We start from the raw sequence: 19,026 nt of genomic DNA, 5'->3' as shown, positions 1-19,026 counted from the left end.
GTTGCTGTGTACGGGGCTCTCGTACCTTTTACTAAACCTCTCTGTAATCTGGACTTTTTGATAAACCGGCACCACGCCGGTCCCGTCGGTGCCGGATAAAAAAGAGTTTCCTGTAGTTTATATTTGTACCAATTTCTATGATGTCCTAGTTTATATTTTTACCTGTGTATATTGCTTGGCCAGTGTAGGCTACTTACCAGTTTGTATTTTACCAGGTTATACTGGTAAAATCTATTTTATATTATTTACTAGCTGATATTTACCAATTTGTTTACCAGTTTATATTGTGTATATCGAGCTGTTACACTTTTGAAGGGGTGATAGTTCTTAAAGGGGTGTTTGCGTTGTAGTAAGAATCACTAATATTGTGTTTCAGGTACTATGTGTATTTTAAAACTAGCATATTTCCTGTGGTATTGCTCATGCAGAGTCAGAGGTTTTAGAAGAATGATGGTACTATGCTAAGTAGTATTACCAGGGGCACTGACTTATCTGCATTGGGGCTGGCCCTCGGATCTGGGAGATATGCTTTTGGAATTTGTGAGTATTAAAAGGGGGGGTCCCAGGAACTGAGAGTAGGGAGGGAGGAAATCTACGGGGGAGTTTCTGGGGGCATTGGGTGTCAGAGACTGGCAGTATTTGGGGTAGCTTGGATCTGGAAGTACTGGGGATGGGGAAGTAGAGCATCTCCGCCTCTTTACCTCTCTTTCCTCCTTTAAGACGCTCCTTAAAACCTACCTCTTTGTCCAAGCTTTCGGTCACCTGTCCTAATATCTCCTTATGCGGCTCGGTGTCAAATTTTGTTCGATAACGCTCCTGTGAAACGTCTTGGGATGGTTTACTACATTAAAGGCGCTATATAAATGCAAGTTGTTGTTGTTGTAACAGCTTTGTGTGGGGGGGAGGGGGGGAGGGAGACTCAAGGGAATGGGGTCAACTGCCTTTTGTCTCCTTTTCAACCATCATGCCCAAATCTCCACTGCGATTCCTCCCTCAGCCTCCTCCCCCAAAACATTTGCAACCCCTTTTTGCTCTTGGGTATCCCTGCATCACCCTCTCCACCGCTGCCTTGAAGGACAAATTTTCTACTTAAAATGAATGGACAGAAAATCACAAGCTCTGTTGTGCAATTTCCAACGATATGAGGTAAAAAATGTACCTCTGAATGCTCGATGAGTGAGTTTGCCATTTTAAGCTGTATTTAATAAACAGAAATTCCCATAAACAAACAAGAATGTGATAACTAAAGGCTCAAAGGTTCATAGTTTTCAACTTTTTATAATAATTTCCTTAAGCTAGTGAACGATTTTTCAACTGAATATGCAATAAAATAGTTGAGCCACTAAAAAAAAATCCATTTTCAATAAGCAATTTTTTTTCTTTTCTAACAAAGCTGGTTGAGAATCACGGTGGTCGCTGATCACAAGGTGTCGTCTGTAAGAGCAATTCATAATCGAAACAACATTTGTTAATAAATCTCATCACTTGTCTTAGATAATGCTTGAAGAATTTATTCTCCAATTTCTTTCAAACTCTCCAATCCTCGCAGGATGAGAGGAGACACCTCGACACCCTTCAGTTTCTGTTGATGCCCACATTGCAAGCTGGGAAATGCCGCAAAGTGCACATGCACAGATAAAAAGACTTGCATTTATATAGCGCCTTTCATGACCACCGGACGTCTCAAAGTGCTTTCCAGCCAATGAAGTACTTTTGGAGTGTAGTCACTGTTGTAATGTGAGAAATGCGCAGCCAATTTGCACACAGATAATCTGTTTTTGTTATGTTGATAGAGGGATAAACCATTGGCCAGGATACCTGCTCTTCTTCGAAATAGTGTCATGGGATCTTTTACGTCCACCTGAGAGAGCAGACGGGGCATCGGTTTAATGTCTCATCCAAAAGACGGCACTTCCGACAGTGCAGCACTCCCCTGGTGTGTCAGCCTAACTTTATGTGCTCAAGTCCCTGGAGTGGGACTTGAACCCACAACCTTCTGACACTGAGCCACAGCTGACACATGCAGATCCAGTTAAAAGCTCTCTCCAAATGTTGAGGTGAAAATCGCCAGCAAAGCCCAGGCTTTATATGAGGGGATAAATCCTTGAAGTAAAGACTTTAATGAAGGGCACAATTAAAAGACACAAAATAAATTCAATGTTTAAATATAATCATATTATTTTGAAATATGGTTCTTTGATTATTTTATTTTGTTCATAACATTATTTCGGACATTCGAAATTTCAATTACTTGCAGATACAAGTCTATTCGAGTACCATTTTGAGTAATTCAGTTGGTTCATTAACAAACTGATGGTCAATATAGGATCTTTATATTGTAAATGTTGACATGGCCTTGTGCTGTTTCTCTAGTATAAGTATTTATATAGGCAGTTTCGATGTAAAGTGTCGACATAAAAAAATGTAACTCAAAATTGTGACACGGAAAGCAAGGTCTGTAGACAGAATCTATGTTCCAAACACAAAATTTTAAATAATATATAGATCATTCAAATTTAGAACTGAGTGACGTTCCAGTCCTGCCTGTGCCAGGCTTTGAATTCAGAGGCAGAGCATAGATACTTGTCCATCCAGCCCATCTGCTGCTGTCTGTCTCTCTCTCTTACCTATTTAGGGCCCAGTGATAAATACAATAGGGTCACTATCGCATCTGTTACTCCCGCTGTGTTAGAGACATGCTAGACCAGTTTCTTAATGAATGCACATTACGCCACTTCGTACTGAGAGTTTGAAAACTTAGCTGCGTGTGGCAGCATCTACAAAAATTCAGTCAAGCATTAACATATTTGTGCGATGAACCCCAACCTTTCCTTGGCCTTCACTTAATATTCTGAGACGTTCTTTTTCTTTGGACAGAATGCCTGGCATCTAATTGGCAGCAGTCGGGCTCAGTTTTATAACAACACTGATGCCTGGCATTTGACCCAGTCGCTGTGTAACAAGATCCCTCTCAACATGTAGAGGTGCAGGGCTCTGTTGTACTTACTGAGAGGAACAGGAGCACTGATTCCAGAGACAGGGAAATGTATGATTAGGTGAAAGATGTAGGAGTCTACAAAGCAAAACATGTCACCACCAAGAGGGGCCTCGTCTTTTTGCTTTGGTAGGCGCCAATTTTTATTATGAGGATTAAATAACATGCTGTAAATATAGGCTCATTCAGGCAAGAAGCCACTTAAATGAAGAAGCCACTTCTGTTCTATAAATACAGTGTAGAGACTGACTTACAAGTAAATGATTGGCCACCATGGGTTCCGTCGTCTTCCACGGAGTGGCTGCTGACGACCTCAAATGCCTAGAGATTTGATCCTGCAAACCGAAGCCAGTGTATGCTGATATAACCGAAACACAATCTGGCGCCATTTGAGATGCTTCCCGTTGCCTGTCTGTGAGGCAGTGTTAGCCACGGTTGCTAGTTCGATTCTGGGTGCCAGAATTTGCAATTTGTTTTTTTTTATTCGTTCCTGGGGGATGTGGACGTCGCCGGCAAGGCCGGCATTTATTGGCCATCCCTCGTTGCCCTGGAGAAGGTGGTGGCGAGCCCCCTTCTTGAACCGCTGCAGTCCGTGTGGTGAAGGTACTCCCACAGTGCTGTTAGGGAGGGAGTTCCAGGATTTTATAAACAGCGTGTGACATGAATCTTGTCATTCATGTGGAAATGACTTATGAAATGATACTGGGCGGCCTGCTGGTGGCGCTGTCCAGGGAGAGTATAAATACTCGGGCATGGGCCCAGCTTGCTCAGGACATTCTTTAACAGGAACTAGTGAAGGACACAACTAGATCTCCATGTTGAAAAACAGTTGATTAAAGCCTTGTTTAATACTCAGACCAAGTGCCTCGTAGTTTTCTTATGTCAGCGTGTAAGGGGTTAAAATTCAGGATCACAAGAGTATTTTTCAATCGAAAAGCCTATCAGCTCAGAGTCGAGGCAGGCTGACTGCCTGGCTCCACAAGCTGTAAGTTTTAAAGTGTAATGAATTGTCCAAGTGTTATTGGGGTAGATTTCCCCCTGAACGATGTACAGCGGCCAGCCGGCAGAGCGTGCTCATGGCTGGTCATTCGATAGTGTCGGCGGGAGGTCCAGTCGTTTTTGAGTACCTGGCCTCATTAACATAGGGTCAGCGGGCTGTGGGCAGCATATTGACCGGCATGGACCAGATAAAAGCAGGTCGCTGGGGTCCATTCTCAGGGGGCACCTACTCCTCCTGGTCCCACAAAATAAAGAAATATCCTACCTTCTGGGCTCTTCTTCAGCTGGACCTCCAGCTAACGCTGTACAGAGCCCACACGGCTCAGTTGTGTCCTAAAAAGGCAATCGACGTCCCGTGTACATCCCAAGAACCTTATTTTCATATTAAGAAGGGCCTAACGCCAGACTCAGCGGGCTCTCCGGTCACCCAGCAGTAGGCCCTTGGGAATATAGCGTTGGTGGGAGTGGGGCAGTAACTTATCGTTTGTGGGGCGCTACTGCCTCATTTCCATCAGGTGGCTCTCAAAATCACCTCCATTGTTTAATTAACTGGAACCATCACATTCTATCACAAGAACATAAAGCGTAGGAGCAGGAGTAGGTCATTCGGCCCCTCGAGCCTGCTCCGCCATTCAATAAGATCATGGCTGATCTGATCTTGGCCTCGACTCCATTTCCCTGCCTGCTCCCCATAACCCTTGACTCCCTTATCGTTCAAAAATCTATCTCCACCTTAAATATATTCAATGACCCAGCCTCCACAGCTCCCTGGGGTAGAGAATTCCAAAGATCCCTAACCATTTTGAAAGGTTGGCTATCCATTCAAGACCCAATGTTATTATGAGGGATTCAGTCATAGAAACATAGAAGATAGGAGCAGGAGTAGGCCATTCGGCCCCTCGAGCCTGCTCCGCCATTCAATGCAATCATGGCTGATCATCCAAATTCAGTACCCGGTCCCTGCTTTCTCCCCATACCCCTTGATCCCTTTAGCCTTAAGAAATATATCCAACTCCTTCTTGAATATATTTAATGTATTGGCCTCTACTGCCTTCTGTGGTAGAGAATTCCACAGGTTCACCACTCTCTGGGTGAAGAAATTCCTCCTCATTTCGGTCCTAAATGGCCCACCCCTTATCCTTAGACTGTGACCCCTGGTTCTGGACTCCCTGACTATTGGGAACATCCTTCCCGCATCTAGTCTGTCCAGTCCTGTCAGAATTTTATAAGTTTCAATGAGATCCCCTCTCATTCTTCTAAACTCCAGCGAATACAAGCCCAATCGTCCTAATCTCTCCTCATACGTCATTCCTGCCATCCCAGGTATCAGCCTGGTGAATCTTCGCTGAACTCCTTCCATGGCAAGAACATCCTTCCTCAGATAAGGCGACCAAAACTGCACACAATACTCAAGATGTGGTCTCACCAAGGCCCTGTACAACTGCAGCGAGACAGCCTTGTTCCTGTACTCAAACCCTCTTGCTACGAAGGCCAACATACCATTTGCCTTCTTAACCGCCTGCTGCACCTGCGTGCTTACCTTCAGCAACTGGTGCACAAGGACACCCAGGTCTCGTTGCACTTCCAGTCATCAAGTACCTTCTGTTTTAGTTGTATCCTTGGATACAATTCTGTTTTTTTTTCTACGTCTCATCGCTGCGTTTACTGACTATGCTTCTAATCTCACTGTCCCATCTTCCACCCTAGTATGGGACCTGGATTCCAACCCACTCCAGACCGATAGAAGAATGACCTCTTCTGTTTGCTGGCTGCAGGAATCCTATTTGGCATCAGTTTGGATCTTCTCAACTCAGTTTCATATGGGGCCTGAATCCATGGCAGAAAAATGTCTAAATTCAGGATTAAACTGTCAGCCTCATTTAGAGAGGACATGAAACAGCTTATGTGTGAAATAAGAAAGATAAGACTCGAGTTCCTCTCGATCTGGGTTAAGGTACATTGTTGGATCTGTGTTGGAGCTCCATTCTTTAATTCAGGAATTAAAAGCTCTTTGTCTTCCAGAATGTCCGAGCAACGACTGGAATTTTTAAAGAGAGATAGTATATATTTGGATGCATTTATTTGACGCAGTCTGCACACTGAATAAAATATTAATTCTAATTTTCAGAGCAGCCACAGAAGCTCTTTCAGCTTTACTGAAATCGAGTAAGTTTTACTCATTTCACGCTTCATTATCCTTTTTATAAAATATATAGTAAAATGATTTTAAATCTGTAGACGCCTGTCTTAAACTGTGAATCTGCCTTCTTGTCTGAAGCAATACGTTCTTTCTACCCTGTGTATTCACGTAAAATGAAAACAATAATGTTACTAAAATGTTTGTTATTGTTTGTTTTAAAGTCTTCCTTGGATACAATTCTGTTTTTTTCCCCTCCTCGACATCTCATCGCCTCGTTTACTGGCTGTGTTTCTAATCTCACCTTCCCGATTTGCAGCCGTGCCCGCTGATTTCATCAGCTCGTCCCTGCAAACCTCACTTCTCATCTCACTTTGTGACTGTGCTTCTAACTGTCCTGCTCCGTGGCTGCACTTTGAGATTAACTGGCTCTTTTTTTTTTAGCTCATTACTGTTTGTGGGCTTTGCTGTGTGTTATGTGGCTGCGCTTCAGAAGTGATTTAAGCAGTTGTAAAGTTTATTGGGACATCCTGAGGTCCTGCAAGGCGCTGTATAAAATTCCAGTTAATTTCTAATCATGTTCCATGGTTTCCTTTCTAATCTCACTGTCCCACCCTGCGACTGCACTACTAATAGCACTGCCAAGTGACTGCGCTTTTAATTTTGATTCCCATGATTGCGCTTCGAATTTTACTTTCCAACGCGTGAAAGACGCTATATAAATAAAAAAAACAAGAAACTAAAAAAAAACAACGACTCTGCCTCCGCTAATCTCTCTGTTTTCACCTGTCTTTATGCTGCTGGTAAGGGTCGGGCTCTATGGGCAAATTGAGATCTGATGTTTCTATTGCTTCTCCATTTGATCCCAGGTGTACCGTTCAAAACATGACATTTGATTGGTTGAAAAGCAACTCAAATACTGCATTTTCAGCCAATTGAATCCAGAACTGTAAAGATTGTCGCTATTTTTATCACAAGTATAATTGTTGTAAGAATTACATCGCCCACGCTCTGCATGAGATAATTGGACTGTGGCACAGTAAGGTTATATGGTAAAAGGTTGTGTTCATGATGGGGTCTGTGTATAAATTACAACACTATAAATAGACAGTCGATTGTGTTACACACAGGTTTGAGGTGTAGCTACAGCCATATTCCACAGGGTGGCACTATTGTCCATTACTCAGATGTAGAGCCAGAGCTTTAGGGTCAATCCTCACCCTGCAGATCCAGACAGCTTTTAATTTTATATATTTGCTTAGGTTTATGGAAGAATTACTCAGAAAGATCTGATTGCCTGTTAAAATATTTGTTGTGAGAGATTGGGTCAACTAGGCCTGTATTCACTAGAGTTCAGAAGAATGAGAGGGGATCTCGTGGAAACGTATAAAATTCTGACAGGGCTAGACAGACTGGATGCAGGGAGGATGTTTCCCCTGGCTGGGGGGTCTAGAACGAGGGGTCACAGTCTCAGGATACGAGGTAGGACATTTAGGACTGAGATGAGGAGAAATGTCTTCACTCAGAGGGTGGTGAACCTGTGGAATTCTCTACCACAGAAGGCTGTGGAGGCCAAGTCACTGAATACATTTAAGAAGGAGATAGATAGATTTCTAGACGCATCAAGGGGTATGGGGAGAGAGCAGGAATATGGTATTGAGATAGAGGATCAGCCATGATCATATTGAATGGCGGAGCAGGCTTGAAGGGCCGAATGGCCTACTCCTGCTCCTATTTTTCTAAAGGGCCGAATGGCCTACTCCTGCTCCTATTTTTCTATGTTTGTGTTTCAGAATGGAACAGCAGGCGAGCTGTGGAGAGCGGGTACATCCACCGGCTCTTAAAACTCTACCAGGACTGGCACCAACGAGATACGCAGAACAAGTACATTCCCATTCACGAAGCTCTGCTCTACTGCATTAAAAATATCACAAACCTCAAGACGGGGAAGAAAGCCTTTCTCGAGGCAGATGGGATGAGAGTCCTGCTCAGCACCTCACGGGTAGGTTGCGACAGCCCTGAGCAAATGCCATAAAACCTCCGCACCATTTGCCGAATGCGACTTTATTTTCACAGGATTTTTTTTTGTCCTTGCCCAAAATAGTCCCTTCAATTTTAACGAGGAAAAAAAGAGATGAATGGATTAGTGTAGAGAGGGACAGGCAGCAGCTGCAGGCAGCATCGTATAAAAGCTCCAAAGGAACGGCTGAAATGTCAGTGGTGGAGGACATTCTGACATTACTGCAACTCTCAGAGTGCCATAGCATGTTCCATACTGTACAATAAAAAGATCTTATAACTCATAGGAAATCAGAAGCCTGCCCCCACAATGCCTGGCCCAACCCAGGCATCTATTTTTGCAGGGCTGTGGGGAAAGGGCGGGGGAGCGGGACTAGCTGAGGTGCTCGGGCAGAAAGCTGGCACGGGCTCGACGGGCCGAATGGCGGCCTTCTGTGCTGTAACCATTCTAGGATTCGATGTCCCCCGCTCCTCTCTGCTCAAGGCTTGCGCAAGCCAATGTTCACTCTTGGCAATAAATTTGAAGAAATCTATCTGATTCAGATCAAATCAAACTTTCTCAGGCTGCGCCCCACCAGGACGCTTTCAGCTTCACGTTCCCCTATTAAGAATCCTGGAACGGTAAGTCTGTATGAAAGGTTCTCTTTCCTTTGGTTTTTCAGTAGCCCTCCCTTCACTGTTTTGTTCTTTCATCTTCACCTCTGCCTCAGACTCAGTTCAATCTCTCTCTTTCCTCCTTCATTTCAGACTCTCTACCCTTCCCCACCTCTGGCTAAATCTTAGACAAAAATGCTGCATTTGTGTCACGGCCCTGTTTTGACATGTTGCTGATTCCACCAGGTTTAGCACAGGATTTTTGTTAAAAACAGTAGCATTTTAACTGCACACTGCGGTATTGACCGCACCCATATAGTGACCATCGAGCACCTGCGCAAGATCCCTGGCATTCTATAACATAACTCAAAGTATGTATTTTACATGACAGTCAGCATTTGGGGACCTCTCCTCTCTGCCCCTCCCTACTCTGCGCCTCACTGCTACCTTCCCGAGGCTGTGAAGTTCCGCCCACAGTATCTGGTAGAGCTTTGATTCCCGAGAGCAGCATCAAGTGGACAGCGCTGTTGTGAACAGGGTCGGGAGGGGGGATTTAAGAGAACAGTGCTAATGTGTTTAAGGGGGAAGCTAGATAAATATGAGGGAGAAAGGAATAGAAGGATATGTTGATGGGGTGAGATGAAGCAGGGTGGGAGGAGGCTCATGTGGAGCATAAACACCAGCATGGACCAGTGGGGCCGAATGGCCTGTTTCTGTGCTGTAAATACTATGGGCCTGAATTCCCGATTCCTGCGGGCGGACGCCTCCGATCGGAAAAAAATCTACGCACTTACCCGCTGGCTCCGTAGGTCCCGAGACTTCCGATCCTGGGCCTCTCCACTATGTAATGCGCAGAGGCCCAGGTATCCCAGGGGCGCAGGCGGTTCGCAAGCGTCCCTGGGATCACGTGGGCCACGGCGAACCAATCAGAGAAGGGAACCCCCCTTCACAATTTTGACAGGTCTGTACGCACGGAACTGTCAAAAGTATGAATGGGGATCACTTAAGAAACCCAGTTAAACATTAAATACATTTTTTTTAAATCACGTATTTAAAAATCAGTTAAAATTATGTTAAATTAAATATTTTAAACAAAAATTTAATTTTTTGAAAAAAATAATTAAAGTTTTTTATGGGGCTAAAAATAAACTTACCTTTTTTAAAAGTATTTTAAAATTATAAATGAGTGAAATTAAAAGAAAAACTCTTATGCTGGTAAAAGCAGGCCTTACACTTGCTTTTACCAGGCGTAGGATTTTTAAAGGTTTCCAGCGGGCGGAGGTTGTGTAGAAAGCGGAACTCCCCACCCGCGGAGGCCCTTCTCCCGGGCAGGCGGAGGATCTGTCAAGAGGATTCCTGACAGATCGTAAGTGCCGGGTTTTAGCGCATGCGCTTGGCACGCCTGAAACCGGCACTTGCGAGGCCCCTGCGGGCGCGGACACAACCTCGTACACACTCGTGGGGGTTCGGAAAATCCGGCCCTATGTAATTGTGTAATACTGTGTAATGTGAATTGGGGGTGGCGAGGAGGTGAGGCGAAGAACTGATGGGGCAAGAAGAGTGCAAGCATGAACTGATGGGGGCGCTGTTGTGGGAGACGAGTGGCTCCCTGTCTCTGTGATTAACTATAAATGAATTTAAAACAATTTAAGAAGGCGATTTAGCAACTGATAGCCAGTAGCCTGCAATTTCTTCATAAGAAATGAGGGACGATTCCACAAATTTTGCAGTTTTCTGCTATACAAATAATAGGATGTTGCTATACCTGCAGCTTAAATCATGACAGGCCCGTGTGCCATTGCTCTTTTAGTGTGGTTACGGGGTAATTGTTATGATTTAGTACCACCTCCCCACTGCCCCCACAACACACAGAGCTTTGCACAAAGGATTGACATGGGGATCGGGCGGGAAAGTGGAGTTGAGGCCACAGACCAGCCATGATCTTATTAAATGGCGGGGCAGGCTCGAGGGGCCTTTAGGGCCTACTCCTGCTCCCATTTCTTATGTCCTCATGTTGGGAGTTTGGATGCAGAGAGGCTCGTCTGTCTGATTTTTCACCTTTTCATTTTAATGGATGGGAAATAATGCAGGATGCAAATGGGTCATGCTAATCTCCTTGGTTGAATTCTTGACGCGTGCTCGCAGAGCAGAGCCATAATAGTTAGCCCTATATGTAATAGGCCTTTATTCAAGGCTATGTATTGAGTTGTTCTCTTTCGGGGAGGAGGGGGGGTGGTGTGTCAGCTTTTTTGATCAGTTTTTGCTAGTTTTCTAGTTTGTTGTATATATGATTTTAATAATTGCTAATAGGTTAACAGTTACAGCAATGAGGATCAGGCCATCAGCCGGTCACAGGACATATTGAAAATCTGTAGCCTGAGTGAAAAGGACTGTGGTTAAAACATAAGCTTTGTAGCAGCTTAGCTGGAGAACAAATATAACTTGTTTCCAAATAAACAGTATTGAAAGAGAACCTGTGAGCAGAGTGAACGATATTGCCATGCTGATAATGAATTGATTTGAGTCACTCTGGAGTAACTGCAGACACTAAGCTGCTCTCCTCTTTCTTTAGGCTTGCGACTCGAGTACGCACCTACACCCTGTTGTAAAGTTGGCCACAAAAATCATGCGGAGGTGCTATCCGAAACGCCATCTTCCTTTGCTCACCGTCAGAAGTTGCTATTCATTTGCATTGCCAAACGCAACTGAGATCCAGACACTGGAGAGTCCCGGTGGGCCTCCTCAAGGTGAGAGGCCATAGATTTACCTGAATTTCTGTTATTTTATTTATGGAGCAGGGAGGAGCGGGTCTCATTTATGCTGTACTTTGACATTATTCAACACCATTGTCAACCTTTACCTGGTTAGCGTGGCCGGCGCTATCAATGACCGACGCCAATAGCACTGAGTGATTGGCTGAGAGTAGACATTGTGCTTGTATTAAGCTGATGATATAAACGCCAGTTTTTAAAAAAATATTTGTTCATGGGATGTGGGCGTCGTTGGCAAGGCCAGCATCTATTGCCCATCCCTAATTGCCCTTGAGAAGGTGGTGGTGAGCCGCCTTCTTGAACCGCTGCAGTCCGTGTGGTGAAGGTACTCCCACAGTGCTGTTAGGGAGGGAGTTCCAGGATTTTGACCCAGCGACGATGAAGGATCGGCTGATATATTTCCAAGTCAGGATGGTGTGTGACTTGGAGGGGAACTTGGAGATGGTAGTGTTCCCATGCGCCTGCTGCCCTTGTCCTTCTAGGTGGAAGAGGTTGCGGGTTTGGGAGGTGCTGCCGAAGAAGCCTTGGCGAGTTGCTGCAGTGCACCTTGTAGATGGTGCACACTGCAGCCACGGTACGCTGGTGGTGGAGGGAGAGAATGTTTAAGGTGGTGGATGGGGTGCCAATCAAGCTTTGTCTTGGATGGTGTTGAGCTTCTGTTGGTTTGGAGCTGCTGCCATGCTTCATCGGACTGAGGTTCGATCATATTAAAATTCAAAAACTGTCTTTCTTCAAACTCTAGGTGAAACATTGGATATAAAGGCCTAGAATTGAGGCGATCATGAGCCTGAGCCTAAGATACAAATCTCTGAAGTATAGAAAGCAACTAAGAATGCTCTCACACAATACAAAAACAAAATCCTGTGGATGCTGGAAATCTGAAATAAAAACAGAAAATGCTGGAAATACTCAGCAGGTCAGGCAGCATCCGTGGAGAGAGAAACAGAGTTAACGTTTCAGGTCGATGACCCTTCGTCAGAACTGGCAAAAGCTGGTGATGGAACAGGTTTTTATGCAAGTGTAGGGGCAGGGAAAGGGGGGAGGGGAGGAAAGAACAAAAGGGAAGGTCTGTGATAGGCTGGAAGGCAGGAGAGATTAAATGACAAAAAGGATGATGGGGCAAGGTAAAAGGGGAAAATAATGGGACAAGTTAAGAAACAAAAGATGGGTCTAGAGGAGGTGTAAATGGTAACAGCAGAATCAGTACCAGCACTTACTGTCCAAAAATATGGGAGCAGTGGTTATGGTCTGAAATTGTTGCACTCAATGTTGAGTCTAGCAGGCTGTAAAGTGCCTAATCGAAAGATGAGGTGCTGTTCCTCCAGCTTCCGTTGAGCTTCATTTGAACAGTGTAGGAGGCCGAGGGCAGAGTGGGGCGGAGAATTAAAGTGACAGGTGACCGGAAGCTCGGGGTCACACTTGTGGACTGAACCGAGGTGTTCCACAAAGCGATCACCCAATCTGCGTTTGGTCTCCCCAGTGTAGAGGAGACCGCATCGTGAGCAGTGAATACAGTAAACTAAATTGCAAGAAGTACAAGTAAATCGCTGTTTAACCTGGAAGGAGTGTTTGGGGCCCTGGACAGTGGGAAGGGAGGAGGTCAAAGGGCAGGTGTTGCATCTCCTGCGCTTGCACGGGAAGGTGCCATGGAAACATTCCTTCCACAATGTTTGTGCAGCATTTTCTGTTTTTATTTAAGAATGCTCTCATCTCTAAACACAGCCCATAGTATAGGTGGTACTGTATGTCAGCCTGTAGGATTGGTGATACTGTATGCTAGCCTGTCGTATAACTGGTACCATATCTTAGCCTGTAATATAGGTGGTATTGTATGTCAGGGATGTCCAACCTTTTGTAGTTGGGGTCCAGATGCACGTTGCAAAACCAATGAGTGGGTCGCTTATGATTACACAGAAAGGTGAGATTCCCAAACTCACAAAAACCAAGGCCCCGATATCTATGAAAAGGAAGACCCCATCATCATCAGAAAAAGTAAGAACCACAGAAAGCAAGGCTAATGCCAGGCAATGTACTAATCAACACTGTGTAATCTGTGGAGATAAGTGACTGAGACTGGGCTGACAGATCTATGTGTTTGTACAGAGGATGTTGCAGTCAAAGAAGATGATGAAGAACAGGATGATGAAGATGGCATTGAGAATGAAGAACCAGGGTGCAATGAAGATGTAAGGAAATGGAATAATATGAAGGCTGTAAAAAACAAAACAATCACTAGTTTCAAGCATGAGTGTAGCTGGCAAACACAAAATAACAGCAACTTCCATTTCTACAATGCTCCTCACAATAAGGAGGCTGAAACGATGCACAGCTAGCAGAAGGGTTAAAAGGAAAAATGGAGAAGTTGGGCCGGGAACCAAAGGCACAGTGAAGGAGAAGAGTTTTGAAGAGGTTTTTAAATGCAGGCTGGAGGTGGCAAGGTGGTGGGAAGGAGTCCCAGAGGGTAGGAGTGTCGTGGCTGAATGAGTGACTACCGGTGATCGAGTGGAGAAAGTGGGACGAGAAGTATCCCAGTGTTAGTGGAATGGAGGGTATCTGTGGGGACAAAAGACAGGAGGACAATCGAATGATTGTCATGCAGTTGTTTTGCTTCACACCGATGGTGGAGTTATAGTGTTCATGCAGCCTGGAGCTGGAGTCCGAGCTTGACCCTGGCACCGGAACAAAGCAGAGCAAGACTCCTGGAGGAGAGAGTCCCACCCCGCTTCACTTCGAGTTGATTCACACTTTAACACTGGATTTATATGCAAAGTGTATCAATGGTGTGAAGCGGATTGGGCTTTGCACTGACCCAAATTTGTCCAGTGTGAATGCACTATAAGATAAGATGAGGCAATGCCTTGCGATGGGAAATCAGAGAAGAATTTTGAAGTCCATTTGTTAAGGCATCAGGAGACAATGGATTCTCATTCTTTTTAAATTCCTCCACGTCCTCTCCCCTCCCTGTCTCCAACTTCCTCCAATCCTACAATACCACCCCGCCTCCCGAACTTTCCGTTCCTCCTACTCCAACCTGTTGTGCACTCCCATCTTTTCCCCGCCAGGGGCGACTGTGCTTTCAGCTGTCTAAGACACTTGCTCTGGAACTCCTTCCTCAAACACCCGAGGCTTCTCCTCCCTCGAGACCCTCCTTCAAGCACACCTCTTTGAGCAAGCTTTTGCACACTGCTCCAATATATTGTTCAAATATACAGAAAGAAAATGCTGCAGATGCTGGAAATCTGAAATACAAACAGAAAATACTGGAGACACTCAGCAGGTCAGGCAGCATCTGTGAAGAGAGAAACAGAGTTAACGTTTCAGGTCGATGACCTTTCGTCAGATCTGACTAAAGGTCATCGACCTGAAACGTTAACTCTGTTTCTCTCTTCACAGATGCTGCCTGACCTGAGTATTTCCAGCATTTTCTGTTTTTATTATTCAAATAGCCTAGACCAACTCATTTGCATAATTATTCACAGGTGAAACTAATCGTGGGAGTGGAAAATTGCATGTAAGTGAAATTTAAAGGGATGGACGCAATTAAAGGGCGGTGTCACAAGGAGAGGGCTAACAAAAAATTCTGAAAGCCTTTAGAAAGACTCAACCCATTATCAGCTTTTCCCTAGGCTGAAGGTGCCTGGTTGGAAGGAAGTGACAGACAAAAATTAAGGGAAAATAAACCCCATGTGCAACCTTGAAGCCACAGCTCACTGGTTCTGTGCCAGCCCTTTGGTGCATGTTCGGAGCAGGTGTTCTTACAGCAGAGGGAACAGCTCTCCACCGGCTCCCTGCTGACTCAGACCCTGTGAACACATTTTCCCACATCTATAGCCAGATAAGTACAACAATGTGTGTAAGTATGGTTGGTGGCGCCTTGGTGGGAGAGGTCAATCAAGCTTTGCTCGCTGATGACCACTGTGGCATGCCTTCTTTCATGTAGTACCACATAATGACATCTTGTGATTGAGGTGCTTTTGAAGAACTGTCCAACATAATGGTTAGTTAGGGCTTTGCACTGTGCCATTGGGTTTGATGTCACAACCTACCTTCAAAGTTGGAGCCTCTACATGCACTAATCGTCTACCAAAGCGAGGTATGGTCACCTCCGCATATGCAGACGTGTGGGTATTGCCAGGCGTGTATGAATACCTCCCTATCTCTGTAAGCTCCTGCAGCCCTACAACCTTCTGAGACCTCTGTGTTCCTCCAATTCTGGCCTCTTGCACATCCCTGACTTCCTTTGCGTCACCCTTGGCTGTCGTGCCTTCAGCTGTCTAGGTCCTAAGCTCTGGAATTCCCTCCCTAAACCTCTCCACCTCTCTGTTTTCCTTTAAGACACCTCTTGAAACCTACCTCACCTGTCCTAATGTCTCCTTCATTGGCTTGGTTTAATTTTTTTGGTCTGATTACTCTCCTGTGAACCGCCTTGGGATGCCTTACTATGTTAAAGGCATTATATGTTAAAGGTGTCAGCTGTGGCTCAGTGGGTAGCACACTTGCCTCTGAGGCATAAGGTTGTGGGTTCAAGTCCCATTCACAGGGACTTGAGCACATAAATCTAGGCTGACACTCCCAGTGCAGTACTGACTGAGTGCTGCACTGTCAGAGGTGCCGTCTTTTGGATCAAACGTTAAACTGAGGCCCCGTCTGCTCTCTCAGGTGGATGTAAAAGATCCCACAGCACTATTTCGAAGAAGAGCAGGGGAGTTATCCCCGGTGTCCTGGCCAATATTTATCCCTCAATCAACATCACAAAAAACAGATTATCAGGTCATTATCACATTGCTGTTTGTGGGAGCTTGCTGTGTGCAAATTGGCTGCTGCGTTTCCCACATTACAACAGTGACCACACTTCAAAAAAAAGTACTTCATTGGCTGTAAAGCGCTTTGAGACGTGGGACCCGGGTTCGAATCCGGCCTCGGGTGACTGTCTGTGTGGAGTTTGCACATTCTCCCCGTGTTTGCGTGGGTTTCCTCCGGGTGCTCCGGTTTCCTCCCACAGTCCAAAGATGTGCGGGTTAGGTTGATTGGCTATGATAAATTGACCCTTAGTGTTAGGGGGATTAAATACGTGGGGTTACGGGGATAGGGTGGGATATGTGTTGGTGTAGGGGTTACGGGGATTGGGTGGGATATGTGTCGGTGCAGGCTCGATGGGCCAAAATGGCCTCTATCTGCATTGTGGGGTTTCTGTGATTTCTGTGATATAAATGCAAGTTCTTGTTACGAACACCAGTGTGCCTAGCATCCCTGCCGTGACCCTTCTCTTCTTCCAAGCACCTTGTTATGCCATTTAGTGACAAATTATGGGAGCTTTTTCAATCTCTTAAATTTCTCAGGATAACAACAAAACAAACTTATTTTGCTTAATTACCCTAATGCCAGCACAGAAGGGGGACGTCGTTCTGCCTGCCTGCTTTGGATTTGAACCAAGAGGTGGAGGCAAACGTTAACCACTGTTGGCAAATGATTTTTGAATAAACTTGCAGCTTGCAAATATTCTTTACGATTGTCAGTCAAGTCCTATCCAAAGGAACACTGCATCAGTTAAAGAAATAAAATGTATGTTGGGAAGGATGCTGCAACTGAAGTTGACATGGGAGTAGCAAATGCCCTTAAAAGAGCCAATACCAAAAGCCTTGGAACACATCTCTCGCCACGTCCTTGAAATAACTCCTCCAGTGATGGGCAGCAGCTGCAGTGAATTACTGACAGGGCGATCATTGCCTCTGTAACCGACATTCATCATCGTGTGGACAATAAACCTTTGATGCATATTCATTAAAGGAGAATCACAATTGGCACAATTCACACCACGAACAGCTTGAAAATGCTGATTTACCTTTGTGTTCTGCCCCATCTAGTGCAAGACATGACCAGATAGCACACGAGCAAACTGCTGGATGCGAAATTGAAAACAAATGATGCATATGTCAAACTCCCAGCCGTAGATTATCAGTCTGCATCCGCGTTAATTTGTATGTCAGCTTTACTCGGCAGTCAGACGGTTGTGAGCTCGGGCCCCATATTGGGGTTTGAGGACATAATATAGGCCGACACCCCAGTGTTGGGGGACTGCCCCATTGTCGAAAGTGCTATTCTGTAGCTGAGATGTTAAACCAAGGCCACAACTGCCTCATCCGCTGGTTCAGGTGGCTGTCAAGGATCCCATAGCACTGTTTGAAGAATAGCAGAGATTTCCTAGTGTTCTAACCTTGAGCAATATCACCAAAATTATTCATCTCTGAGCTGTTTGTGGCATCTGGCTGATGTACAATAGCTGCCATATTTCTATACATAACAACAGTTGAAAAAGTAATTAATTGCGTGGAGTGCTTAAAGGTGTTTCAATGTAATGAGATGCTAGATAAATGCAAATAATTAATCTTAATCCTGAATATGTTTCCACTTACTTGTTCAAGGAGGATGACCTAGAAACGGATTTAACAAGGCTGAGGCCAAATCCAGAACTTGATAGACCTGCGGAGGAGCTGAAACAGTATGAAAGACTTTGTCCAGAACTTGTTGGGTATTTTCAGGTGGGTTCATAGAGCTTTCTAGTGCTCAATAACCATCGGATTATCGCTTTGAATATTAAACCATTTCACTAAAATATTTACTGTTGGTCAGTGCTGATAATGAAGAGAATGTCTAAACTGTAGAACCTTCAGTCATCACCCAGTGGCAGCAGCAGTTCTTGTGACCAGGGTGAGGAATTGAGGACGTGATGAAGTCAATTAGCAGTAGCAAATTCAGGCTCGGGAAACAGAGCAAACAGCGCCAGTGCAATGATCTGCCCATATTGTAATGTATGTACCTTTAAGGGGAGAACTACTTTTTACAGCTCCTGTATACTGTAGTACCGGCAGTGACCACACCTGTATATAAACCCTGAGTAGTGATCTGTATAGTTAGTTCTAGAGTAACCCTCATTCAGTAAACACCTGTTGATCGTTCCCTGCAGTCTTTTGTCTGATTATTGAAGGACACAACATTAAGGTACACGGATCTAACACATATGACTATAACATTTCTTGTCACTAAATCCTTTCTTACTGATTAGTTCAGCATAGGTTTATATTTCTTTGTTCTGTTTGGAGTAAGTGTCCCTCTGAGAGAAGCAATTTGTGACCGGTTCGGGAAGCAGACCCACTGTCTCATGCCTTTCAATTTCGTGGATCGATTTCCTGTGTGGTACTGCATCAGACACTTTGTTAAAATCTAAAAATATAATGACTGCCAGATTCCCCTTGTCTACTAAATCTGTTACCCGTCAAGTAATCCAATCGATTTATTAGTCACGACCTCCCTTGCATAAAGCCATGCTGGCTGCCTATAATGAGTCCAAATATCTGTCCGTGCTTCATTTTCCCTTCCTTCAGGGTGCCCTCTAATATTTTACCTAATACAGATGTCAGGCTTACTGGCCAGTAGTTCCCAGAGTATCTTTATGCACCTTTCTATGAATTGCTCATCTCCAATTCCCTATTTCTGTTTTCAATCAATCCCTA

The 19,026-nt window shown here is 44.8% G+C and overlaps 1 protein-coding gene across 4 annotated transcripts in view; it reads left to right on the top strand.

Moving 5' to 3' along the window:
* agbl1 (AGBL carboxypeptidase 1) overlaps positions 1–19,026 on the top strand; it is a 268,365-nt gene that overhangs the window by 36,956 nt on the left and 212,383 nt on the right. For 3 of the 4 annotated variants that reach the window (XM_085968576.1, XM_085968575.1, XM_085968578.1), the window contains 5 exons: positions 6,123–6,160; positions 7,925–8,133; positions 11,317–11,491; positions 13,619–13,701; positions 17,938–18,054. In XM_085968576.1, coding sequence (XP_085824702.1) covers positions 6,123–6,160; positions 7,925–8,133; positions 11,317–11,491; positions 13,619–13,701; positions 17,938–18,054 — 622 coding nt within the window. The remainder of the gene's footprint in view (positions 1–6,122; positions 6,161–7,924; positions 8,134–11,316; positions 11,492–13,618; positions 13,702–17,937; positions 18,055–19,026) is intronic. The other variant, XM_085968577.1, reaches the window with a different exon arrangement.

This window comes from Somniosus microcephalus, chromosome 27 (assembly GCF_052327205.1).
Source record: "Somniosus microcephalus isolate GS21.2 chromosome 27, FLI_Smic_1.0, whole genome shotgun sequence".
In the NCBI taxonomy this organism is placed as follows: domain Eukaryota; kingdom Metazoa; phylum Chordata; class Chondrichthyes; order Squaliformes; family Somniosidae; genus Somniosus; species Somniosus microcephalus.
The sequence above is the reverse complement of the archived record's forward strand: the minus strand, read 5'-3'. Positions and strand labels throughout refer to the sequence as shown.